Source organism: Myotis daubentonii, chromosome 2 (genome assembly GCF_963259705.1).
Source record: "Myotis daubentonii chromosome 2, mMyoDau2.1, whole genome shotgun sequence".
Classification (NCBI taxonomy): Eukaryota; Metazoa; Chordata; class Mammalia; order Chiroptera; family Vespertilionidae; genus Myotis; species Myotis daubentonii.
This window is the reverse complement of record NC_081841.1, coordinates 182,837,172-182,849,739: the sequence shown is the minus strand read 5'-3', so window position 1 is coordinate 182,849,739 and position 12,568 is coordinate 182,837,172. Positions and strand designations below refer to the sequence as shown.

At 43.9% G+C, this 12,568-nt stretch overlaps 1 protein-coding gene across 7 annotated transcripts in view; it reads left to right on the top strand.

Moving 5' to 3' along the window:
- Positions 1-5,730, top strand: part of TMTC4 (transmembrane O-mannosyltransferase targeting cadherins 4) — a 59,501-nt gene extending 53,771 nt beyond the window's left edge. For 6 of the 7 annotated variants that reach the window (XM_059685048.1, XM_059685047.1, XM_059685050.1 and 3 more), the window contains 2 exons: positions 3,298-3,367; positions 4,493-5,730. In XM_059685048.1, coding sequence (XP_059541031.1) covers positions 3,298-3,367; positions 4,493-4,641 — 219 coding nt within the window. In that variant the 3' untranslated portion in view covers positions 4,642-5,730. The remainder of the gene's footprint in view (positions 1-3,297; positions 3,368-4,492) is intronic. The other variant, XM_059685049.1, reaches the window with a different exon arrangement.
- The last annotated feature ends 6,838 nt before the right edge of the window (positions 5,731-12,568 follow it).

Sequence of the window (12,568 nt, the reverse complement as noted above, 5' to 3'; positions counted from 1 at the left end):
TGTGTGTGTGTGTGTGTGTGTATATATATATATATATATATATATATATATATATATATATTGTACATTGCATATTTATATAATAATTTTAGTTCAATGATTATTAAATGAAATTCTAAGGATAATTAAAGCCAATTAGAATTGATATTACCTATTGCCATTTAATTTCAAATTTATGGCTAATGTGGTACAGCAAAAATATAAGAATAATGTTTTAGTGCTTAAAATACGGTCTCTCGATCTAATTCTTCTTTCTATATTGCCTGTTCCACTGACGTTGGCGTTTAAAAGCAGATTATGTTTATAGAGCAGTTTCCTCAATTCCAGACGTTTATGCCGCATCTTCATGAATTTCTTTGGCCACATCTACCTATTACTTGTTTCATTATTTACTTAATTGTCTTTATTTAAATTTTTAACACAGATAAATGTATTAAAGTGGAAACATAGTATTGCTGTAAATATAAGGTAACTGGAAATAAAATAATTTTTCTAAATCTCAGGTAGCTACTATTGCTGGCCAAGGCTCTGATCCTGAGGTTGGCCTTCTTTTAGCTTCAAAGGGAGAATAGCAGACATTGAGGCTGTGGCCCCCAAATCACCAAACAGAGACTTTTGTGTGGGATGAATGGGAAGAAAGGAAGGCAAATTAGAGGGAACTGCTCACTTCCTATGTGACTTGTGGTTTCAACTTAACTATGGACTGACTACATCACGGCCCTGGTTGGAGCAGGCACCAGGATGTCCCTTGTGAAACTCTGTCCGTGGTTTAAGGATGCTGCCCTGCCAGCCAGCGTGGCTGAACTGACCTCTGACTGCCCCCCCTCCTCTCCACCTAGACCAGTGGTTCTCAACCTTCTGGCCCTTTAAATACAGTTCCTCATGTTGTGACCCAACCATAAAATTATTTTCATTGCTACTTCATTACTGTAATGTTGCTACTTTATGAATCGTAATGTAAATATATGCAGGGTGGTCTTAGGCGACCCCTGTGAAAGGGTCGTTCGACCGCCAAAGGGGTCTCGACCCACAGGTTGAGAACCGCTGACCTAGACATAAAGACCCTCGCTTGTCCCTTCGTAAGGCCTTTCTCTGTCTCTCATGTTGCCCTGAACCTTTGTTAAGTACATCTTGTCTAATGCACTTCAGAAAATAATATTCTTTTCCCTTTCTGTGGATGAAAAAATATCCCTGATTTAAAATGTGAGTTTATTTATTCCTTGGCATAAATCAGCATGTTACCTGGGTCTCTAAGCGCCCACACACTTCCACAGAAGATGACTTTATAAACAGTTCCTTGCTCTCCGGAACAGGGCATTAAAAGGCCTGATCTAAAAGATGAGCATTCCATGGGCTTTGAATGCCCACAGACTTCTGTAATCTAAAGAGGCCTCCAGCCCAACCCTGCCTCTCAGGGTGCACATACAGTCCCAGGGGCCAGTGAAGCCTCCTTAAGGTTGCCCCAGTGCTCTCTGAGAGGGAGGGTGCCTAGCCCACACTCACCGTGCCCCCCAAACCTGCTCTTCCTCCCAACACCTCCCTCGTTTTCCTATTTTCCCATTCCTTCCCACCCAGCCTCCTCATCACCCCCCAGGGTTCAGGCCCTGCCTCGCCAAGAGCAGCAGCCCCTAATGGGGCGTAAGCCCTGAGACCCTCCCTGTGCACAGCACCCTGAACATCCCCAGACCTGACTTCGCTCCACGCCACCTTGAATGATGCCCACACTGATGGGCATTTGAGAAATTAGGTAATCAAGCAATGGATCCGGCACCCTCTGAGAACTCCTGACTTGACTTTTATCTCTGTCAGCTTTCTCTCGTTAGCACATTGGGCATGTCGAGGAGCATTTTAAAGTAGATTTAGATTCCCTGGCTTTCTTATTTCTCAGATTTTAGGTTTTAAATGGAAATATTTGAAAATCAACAGAAACAGCACTGCTACTTATAAACTACTACAAATCTACAATTCATTTGATTTTTTTTTTTTTTTTTTTTTTTTTTTTGCCGGTGTTCATAAAGAGCGGGAAAATCTTAGGCTTCCTTGAAGGAGTTTCAGCTTTTAAACCCTGGAATGTGGGCGCTGTGTCTGAGCCGAGCTCTGAGAGTGGTGTTTGCTGGCATCCCGTGTGCTGTTATGTTGAGTCTTTATCCATCCCCCTTGGACGATATTTCTAAAGTACACACGTTCTCCTGCCACTTCTGTCGAAAAGGTGGTGGTTTCGGAGATGTTTGCCCAGCTTCCCAGCCTGTTCCTCAGGAGTGCCACAGGCCATCATGGAGCAAGGGCACTGGGCTTCCCACACTTTATGAAGTGCTAGGACCTGCAGTGGGAAGACCACCTGGGGAAACCCGCCCAGGGCACAGATAGGAGGAGCAGACCTGTCCCCAAAACACAACTTTGTTGAAGCCCAGTGTTTGGCACTGGCGAGAGCGCTGGGCCCTTTGGGAACAGGAGGTAGGTGGTGGGAATAGCTGTCCCCGGCAGGCGTCAGTGGGAACCATCAGGCATCTTTATTTCTCCACATTTGGGTAGAAAGGGACCGGCCAGCCATGGCCAGTGATGATCAGGGAAGCAAACACGCGGCCGTGCTGCTTATGACCCCATTGGAAGTGAGTTCTACATGAGGGAAATGCAAATCGATAGAAAAATCAGTTCATGCACATCAGGGGCATTTGGTCATGGTCATATTCAATACGGCGATGGCTTAGGTGACAGGCGGCCGCCTCTCCCTCATTCTCTCTGCTCATTTTTTCCAGCTGAAGAGGCTGCTTCTGGGTTGTGAGCTGTTGGGGGAGATAAACGGGCCCCGACTCCTACCTTGAATACCCTGGAAATGAGTTCCTTGATGCTGACTGAAAATGACACTTTAAAAAAAGAAAATGACACTTTCATAGGTGTCTTCAACAGTCCAGCCCTTTTCAGTCTTTTGACCTTCCCTCGCCCTCCACTGCACCCTGAGCCGCCACCTGCCTGAAGTCACAGAATTCTGGCCACTTCATTAGGCAGGTGGCAGAGCTCATTAGCATATTCATTTTCTCTCTTCAGCCACCATCGCTTTCCCTTGCTCCCACTCCACCAACGATGGCCCTGTCCCCTCTGCCCTGTCCCACGCTTCCCCGATGGCCCTTCCGAGGCTCTTCTCAACAGGGTGTGGCTGTGCTGGGCTTCCCGGTGTCTCTGGAAGAAGGGTGAAGTGGTACCGAAACAGCACACTAAGGGTTCGAAAACCATAGGCAATAAAACTATGCATTGGTTTTGTATTGTGTGCATGACCTTTTTATGTATTTCATTTTTTAGGAATCTGAAGCATTATTCCTCAAAGCAATTAAAGCTCATCCAAATACCGCAAGTTACCATGGCAATTTGGGTAAGGAAATTTTTCAATTTCAATCATAGTGAAAGTCTATGTAATTTTGATGAAATGGGTGTATTTCTGTAAAACTGATATTGGGAGAGTAGTTTTTTTCAAACATAGCCTGTATCATCCTTTCAAAATGTGTGTGGGCTTTGTTTTTGTTTTTAAAAGAAATTATACTAAAATGGGAGGTAAATAACAGTCATATTTACAGATCTTAATTATGAGACTAGAACAGCCTCCAAAATCATTCACTCTGATGATAAAACTCGGATTTTCTTTCTTTTTGCGAAGGATTTTAGGAATGTTAAGCAGGTGTACTGTGGAAATTTGCTGTCTGACTTACAGCCTTTTCCCATCTTGCATCGTGGACCTTCCATTCTAGCCTGTCCTCCACTTTCTTATGTACTCCAGTGCCTCAGCTAGAAATGCATTTGCAAAGATTTGTTCCCTAGAATTCCTTTCTTCCATTATGCATCTCAATAACTAAGATTTTGGGAGCACAGTGGATTGATGTTTAGAATGTTCAATCATGTGACTGTTTTTTCACCAAATCTGTTCCCTATAGACTCTGTAGTCATGACCCATGCATAGTTGCTCTTCTGCCTGTTTAGCAAGTTGGTTTTACCTACAAAGTCATTATAATCTTCAGAAGCTTGCCATTCTAATAATTAGATTTACTTTAACTATCACTCTAGGGTCAGACCTTGATGTGAGCGCCCTTATTTTCAGCTGGCGACAAACACGCTCTTATTTTGGGGGATCTTTTTGTAAATAGTCGGGGCTCTGAGCAATGAGGGAGCCCGCCCTAGCTTGGCTTCCTGGAAATTTCATGGCAGGATTGAGAAACGTAATGTACTCTTCCTTTTATTCTTTATGTAATTAATGTTGCTGTAGGGAGACGGCTCGTGCCTAGTGATACGAAGACCCCCCAAGACTAACTGGGGGTGTTTCAACAGACAGTCACGGGCAGTGTGATTACAATAAATAAAGTTTGTGGTACAAGCAATATTATTTTAAAACAGTCATTTTTGAAAACAGTTCCAGAGGCTCTTCGATATTTCTTTGTAGAAGTGGTTGGGAACACTGCGAGTTATTCAGAGCATTCCCAATGAAACGCGTCTCTTGCTATTTCAGCTGTGCTCTATCATCGTTGGGGGCATCTAGACTTGGCCAAAAAACACTATGAAATCTCTCTGCAGCTTGACCCCACGGCACCAGGAACTAAAGAGAATTACGGTCTCCTACGACGAAAGCTGGAACAAATGCAAAAGAAAGATGTCTGATCCTTTTTCTTCCATTTGGTGTGTGTTTGAATGCATGAGGCATATCACTAATATTATGTAGTTACGTTTAAACATTTAAAAATCTTATGTGTTCTTTTTATTCTGTTTTTTTCTATGAAAACAAAGACAAGCAAAAAGATGACAGCACCAGCAGTATACTCTTGAATACATGATGTGGTTTTTGCATTGAAGTTGTATTTTTTCAGACCATTCAAATATAAATCCCAAAATTTCCAGAATGAAGTCTTTCTTAATTAAAAAGAAAAAGAGAAAAATATTATCTCAGCAACTTACATTAGAATTAACCCTGCCTTTGGGATGTGAACCGTGTTGTGTAGACTAGCACTTATTAAACATCGGCTGTGAACAGGAAATGACAAGCTGATTCCTACAATTTATATAAATATCAAATGTGTCTGTATATTAGGCATTTTATTTAATGACAACAAAGGGTAAATTAAGATTTTCGGGTTTTTTAATCTTTTTTTAAAAAAATAATATAGTATGAACTTCATGTGTAAGGAAATATATTTATGTGTATTTTTATGTTCTGAACAGGGCAAATAATTGAGTGAAGAATGGAAATGTTAACATCTAGTACATTTATATACTTTTTCCTTCATAGGAGGAAGTTCATTCCTGCAATACTTTTTGGGTTCTCCAACTCCTATAGTTTCATAACACAAAAAATTGTGTAGCATTATACATGAATTGTTGCTATTAATAGAAAATCCAAGCTATGCTATAGGCAAAAGCAGGCAGCCTGGTGTCTTTATTTGTTATATCCAGTATTACGAGGGCTACACATCTCTGTAAGTTGCTTTTTTACTGTTTTTAGCTGTAAAGCAGTTTACCATCTGGCTTAAGGGAATCCCAGTCATCACTATATTCAGAAAACGCAAGATGTGTATTTTCTCTCAAAAGAAGCCACATTTGGGGAGTTTGTGGTATTTTTAAGAATTGGATTATTTTTCTATTTTATTTGCTCAGAATAATCATGTTTGTCTTGTTTCATTCTTCTGTATATACTGTTGACCTAATGATTTATGCAATCTCTGTGATTTCTTACGCAGTAAAATTATTGCACAAGTCCTGTCTAGTATGTGGCTTCTATTTGGTGTTAAGGACCATTTAACAGAATCGGGTTTTTGGTGTGTTTTTTTACCCAGGTTCAGAGGACTGGGTGAATAGATCCCATGTTGAGATGAATTTGATTCTCTACACTCTTTCGGGTGCACATCCATGTAGTTTTTATATCAGTAAGTGTAACTTACTGGTAAGATGGTTCAGTTACATCAGAAAACAAAGTGCTGGTGGTTGACATACATCAGAAAAGAAAGTGCTGTATTTCAAACAGTTCTTAAGTGGTCCCAAAATACCAGTAACAATTTATAGATCCGTTAGGGGCAGGAGCTGTCTGTTCTTATTTAGGTTCTTATAGTGCTTAACATGGCAGATAACAGATACACTATATCAGGGGTCCTCAAACTTTTTAAACAGGGGGCCAGTTCACTGTCCCTCAGACCGTTGGAGGGCCGGACTATAGTTTAAAAAAAAAACTATGAACAAATTCCTATGCACACTGCACATATCTTATTTTTAAGTAAAAAAAACAAAACGGGAACAAATACAATATTTGTATTTGCATGTGGCCTGCGGGCCGTAGTTTGAGGACCCCTGCACTATATTGTTGTTGATTTTTTTGTTAAAGCAAATTTCTTTAAAACAGTACTTCTCTTTTGAGGGTAAAGAAAAAAAAAATGTCTTGTAAAAGCCCCTCTAGGATTCTTTGTTTCCCCTCTGATACTAAAACTTTAGTGTCAAATCGAGACGTGCAAATCTAGGACTCCAGCCTACGGAACAAACCCCCTTCGCTTTCCCCACTGTCTCCCGGAGTTGCATCGCAGCTGTCTGCCTTCTTTCCAGAGAAAACAGTCCTGAGTCTGATCAATATTTCAGGAAGTCTTTAGCTCTGCAGAGTGTGGCAGTGTAACGTGCTGCCTCTCTTTTTCCTTCCTTCTTTTTCAACTTCAAAGCAGCACCCTCTTCATGCCTTGGTTTCCTTCCTAAGGAAACTGAAGTGGGAAACTGTATCCCAGTCCCCCTCTTATTTGGCATCTTCTTAAATTGTAATGTTTTTATTGCTAGTCATCGTCGAGGTCGGGTAAGGGAATTTCAAAACAAACATGGGGGCCTGGGCCAGCGTGGCTCAGAGGTTGAGCTTCGACCTATGAACCAGGAGGTCAAGATTCGATTCCCCGTCGGGGCACATGCCCGGGTTGCGGGTGAGATCCCCAGTGGGGGCGTGCAGGAAGCAGCCGATCGATGATTCTCTCTCATCATTGATGTTTCTATCTCTCCCTTCCCCTCTGAAATCAATAAAAATATGTTTTTAAAAAACAGACATGGGCGAGGGAAGGGTTGCCACTTGGGGACATCTGAGATTCCTAATCATCATCCTTCGCCTCCCTAATAGTGAGCATCATGAAACCCAGATGGCGATCTGGGGTTGTTCTTAGTTTGTTTAACATGTGTTACTGCTACAACTCTTCCCTGTTTTAATGCAGTTTTATATTTCTTAACTAGAGGCCTGGTGCATGAATTTGTGCACGGGTGGGGTCCCTCAGGCTGGCTGGTCATCAGGGTGATTGGAGCCGTCTCGCCCAGTCCAGGGGGAGGGACTGCGGGAGGTTGGGAGTCAAACCCCGGGGGTAGGGAATGCGGGAGGTTGGCTATGGGAGTGCACTGACCACCAGGGGGCATCTCCTGCATTGAGCATCTGCCACCTAGTAGTCAGTGTGCATCATAGTGACCAGTCGACTGGTCGTTCAGTCAGCCGGTTGTAATGGTCACTTAGGCTTTTATATATAGAGATGTATTTTGCATCTTGAGACCCATTATTCATTCCCCTGCCTGCCCAAGTAGACAGTACTGAACTGTGGCAGTAATTCCACAGCCTTCATTCCTCTTTTTATCCCCCTCGGGTGAGCTCCACCCCTGAATGTCCACACAAGTGTCTGTGTCTTTGATTAGTGTGCCTCCTCTCTCAGTGGCCTCTCTCTTTTAAAAAGTACAGCTTTTCAAAGCCACAGTCCATTTTGACCTCCATCCTACTAGATTTTAAGTAATATCAGCAATCTGAGATTGTTTCTCCTCTTCTATCACTTTTTATTTGAAGGTAATTATAGATTCACATGCAGTTGTAAGAAATAATAAAGAGATCTCATACACCCTGCACCCAGTGTCCCCCAATGGTAGCATCTTTCATGACTGTAGTACGTTACCACAGCCAGGATATTGACATTGATGCACCCACCAGCCTCATTTAGATGTCACCAGTCTTAAATGAACTCATTTGCATGATTTGCTCTATGCAGTTTTTATCACACGTATAGATTTGTGTTGTCACCATAGTGAAGATAGAGAACAGTTCCATTACAAAGGATCTCTTGAGCTACTCTCATGTTATTACTTTTTTCAAAATATTTTCTTGAGCACTGACAGTGTGCTAGCAGGGCGCTAGCTGCTGTGGATACAATGGAAAATGAAAACAGATGGGCCACCCAGCCAGGAATGGCTCAGTGATTGAGCATTGACCTACGAACCAGGAGGGTATGATTCGGTTCCCGGTCAGAGCACATGCCTGGGTTGTGGGCTTGATCCCCAGTGGGGGCATGCAGGAGGCAGCCAGCCAATCAATGGTTCTCTCTCATCATTGATGTTTCCATCTCTCCCTCTCCCTTCCTCTCTGAAATCAATAAAAATATATTTTAAAAAAATAAACAGTAATAAAACAGATGGGATTCCTGCCCTTGGGGAGCTCACAATTTAGGTTACCTCAACCTTCTTGTATACCTGATGATGCATGCTGGTGTAGACATCTGGGACTAAGCTATTGTTAACAGCCCCCGCTCCGGGGACTTCTTGGGGAGTCGCTCATTCACGTTTCCACTTGCTGCTACCTGTCCAAGTGTTGCAGGTTGTAAGGGCATTTCTTTCTTTTTGTGTTGAAAATTCTCCCTCAGTTTGTAAATCGGTTTTTTCCCCCGGAGGCAATGAAACAGAGAATCATCTCAAATTTTCTTGGTCAATATCTGCTTCCCAAGAACAGATACTGGTTCAGCTGCCTTTGCCTTCTTCCTTTGACCTCATATTGATGTAAAAACTTTGCCAGGCATCCAAATGCCAGGGAAAACAGAGTTCTGCTGAGACAAGAGTTGAGTAACGCTGATTTTCAGTAAAGTGAGACATTTAATATTACTTGATTCATTCATAAATACCAAATATGTTTGTTATCACAGTCTCATTTTAAAACCCCACACAGTCTTAAATGGTCTCTCTCAGCTCTAAATTGTACCAAGAAGATAATTAATTTTGGTGATGGCCTCTTTCAGGATGATGTTCCTCACAAAATGCTGATCAGAGCTGACCTCTGGTTCAGAGCAGAAGGGGCAGCGGTCCCCTGTGGGACAGTTTGGTTGCATGAAGCAGACAAGGAAAGAATGGTGGAGACAGGAGCCCAGGGGATGCTAACAGATATTACAGGTCTTCACGTGTTCTTCTTTTCTTCTCTTTAATCTTACGGGAATCGCAGTTTATATTTACACTAGGGGCCCGGTGCACGAAATTCGTGCACTGGGTGTGTGTGGGGAGGGGAGTGTCCCTCAGCCCAGCCTGCCCCCTCTCACATACTGGGAGCCCTCAGGCGTTGACCCCCATCACCCTCCAATCGCAGGATCGGCCCCTTGCCCAGGCCTGACGCCTCCGCCAGAGGTGTCAGGCTTGGACAGGGGACCCCCATCTCCCCCCGATCACTGGCTCTGGCCCCCGCCCAGGCCTGAGGCCTCTGGCCCAGGAATCATGCCTGGGCAGGGGACCCCCATCTCCCTCTGATCGCTTGCTCCACCCCCCGCCCAAGCCTGACGCCTCTGACCCAGGCTTCAGGCCTGGGCAAGGGGACCATCATATCCCCCCAATCCCCGGCTCCGCCCCCCGCCCAGGCCTGATGCCTCGGCCAGAGGAGTTGACCCTCATCACCCTCCGATCACCAATCACCGGATCGGCCCCTTGACCAGGCCTGAGGCCTCCGGCAGAGGTGTCAGGCCTGGGCAGGGGACCCCCAGCTCCCCGTGGTTGCAGGCTCCGCCCCTGCCCAGGTCTGACGCCTCTGGCTGAGGCGTCCGGCCTGGGCAGCGGGGACCCGCAGCTGCAGTGGTCCCGCGATCGTGGGCTCCGCTTTAGGCCCAGGCAAGGGACCCCTAGCTCCCGGGACTGCCAGCTTCGACCGTGTCCAGCTCCCATGGCTGGCTCCACCCCTACTCCCTGCTATCATTGGCCAGGGCGGCAAAGGTGCCTGATTCTCCGATCATGGCTGGGGGGCAGGGCAAAGGCGGCCCCAGGGCCGCCTTTGTCCTGCCCCGCAGCTCTTAGCTCCCCCCTGGGTTTCCGATCACTGTCAGTGGCAGGGGGCTTCTTCCTGCTTTCCCTTTCGCCTCCCTGCATTGTGCCTACATATGCAAATTAGCCGCCATCTTGTTGGCAGTTAATTTGCATATAGCCCTGATTAGCCAATGAAAAGGGTATCGCCGTACGCCAATTACCATTTTTCTCTTTTATTAGATAGGATTGGCTTTCTGAGAGGAATAGAATTGGAGTGGAGAGAGACTTCTCCTTTGCAAATTTCTGCATTATTTGAAATAAGTTTTCTTTCTAAATAAAGGAACATGTGTGACAGCACAGAGAAATCTTTATTCACAAGAGCCATGGATGCATCTGTAATAAAGCTGTGATAAGGTTCCTGCTGGGAAAGAAACACCATAAGGGAAACTCAGGTAACCCAGGTGTTTGCTAAATTGCTTTGCCCAACAGACAAGAGACGCTGAGGAGACTCTGGCCCCAGAGCAATGCTGAGTGAAAAGAATTGGGGAGGCAGCATTTTTCAGATTATTGGCTGAACTACTGGAGTGCAATACAGACTCCTCTCTGAAGCGTGTCTTTAAATCGTCAGTGAATTGTGTGCGCTGTGACTCCCTCTTGGTGGGTGTCTGGAAATAGCTGGCATTTGGGTACGCAAAGCTTGAATGTGCGATGAAAGCATGTTACAACTGGCTTTGAATCCCATTCTTCCATTTACTAGTTGTATGAACTTAGGCAAGTGTAGTGCAACGGTTCTCAACCTGTGGGTCGCGACCCCTTCGGCAGTCGAACGACCCTTTCACAGGGATCGCCTAAGACCATCCTGGATATCAGATATTTACATTACGATTCATAACAGTAGCAACATTACAGTTATGAAGTAGCAACGAAAATAATTTTATGGTTGGGTCACAACACCAGGAACTGTATTTAAAGGGCCAGAAGGTTGAGAACCACTGGTGTAGTGGGTTGAATAGTGTCCTCCACCATTCATGTCTACCTGGGACTTCAGGATGGGACTGTATTTGGAAATAGGGTCTTTACAGATAAATAATTAGTTAAGGAGGTAGAGGAAATCATACTGGATTTTGGGTGGGCTCTAAATCCAATGACTGGTATCATATAAAAAGAGAAGGCCATGGCAGATGGAGGCAAAGATTGGACTAGTGCTGCCACAAGCCAAAGAACACCAGGCTGCCACCGAAAATTGAAAGAGACGAGGAAGGATCCTCTACTGGAGCCTTGAGAGGGAGCTGGGTCTTGCCCTCACCTTGACTTTGGACTCTGGCCTCCAGAACAACATTTCTACATGAAGCCACCCAGTTTGTGGCATTTTATGGCAGACCTCGGAAACGAACACAGCAACTCAAGCTTCCTCATCCATAAAACGGGGTGGAATATGACCTTTTGCCCAAGATGACTGGGAAGTTTAAATGAGACCAGTTATATAAAGCCCTAGACCCGTGCTTGGCACATAATGTTAAGTAAAAAATGATAACGCTCACTTTTCATGAGGTTTTTATCCTGTAAGTAACCTAGAAACAACCTCAGATTTAAATTGTGATCACTTATGTTCTGAGTCTGATTAGTTCAGGAAGTACTTTAAAACTGTTACACTGTTTATCAAAGCTGGCTTGAACATCCTGCATTTCCAGTCATTTTATTTTTAAATATGTGGCATTTTTTAAGGACCAATAAAGCTTTCTGCTTCCGGCTTGTGATAAGTGTTTGAGAAAATGTTTTCCCTGTAGATTTAAGTGGAACTTTTACTCATTATTTAACTCATTAGTTTTGTCTCAGCAGTTACATTTTGAGAGCATTAATTTTGATGAATAGACTAGAGATTTGTCTTGAGGAATATCAAAATGCTCATTTCTAGAGCTTTCTGATAAAGTATGTGATGGCAGCGTTTATGCTTTTACAGTCCTCGTATACTGAATCTGCTGACATCAGCAAACAAGGTGATAAGGAGGACAGAGCAGAGACCAGGAGGGAGATCTATCCTAGGGCCAGCTTCACAGGCATAGGTCATTTTTTTCAAGCTTCAACAATTCAATTAAATACAAACATTTCCAATCCTGTCTTTAGTTACCAGGAACCTGAGATGAGTCAATCACTCTATGCCTCCGTTGCTTCTAATAAAAATAATGGTAATGGTTGTTGCTTTTGTTGTTAATTTCTTCTCTATGAAATGTGAGGGTTGGACTAAACCAGAGGTCTTTAAACATCATTAGGTTCTTAACCTTTATTTTCTAAAAAAACCTAAATCTTATACAGAAGTACACTTTAAAATGTATAAAAGTGAGATGCTTATGTAAATACTCATTAAAAAAATCTGTTATGTGCCCTAGCCAGTTTTGCTCAATGGATAGAGTGTTGGCTCGCAGACTGAAAAGTCCAGGGTTTGACTCCAGTCAAGAGCACGTACCTCGGTGGCAGGCTTGATCCTCTGCCCTGGTCAGGGTGCTTTCTGGGAGGCAGCCACTCTGATGTGTCTCTCACATCAATGTTT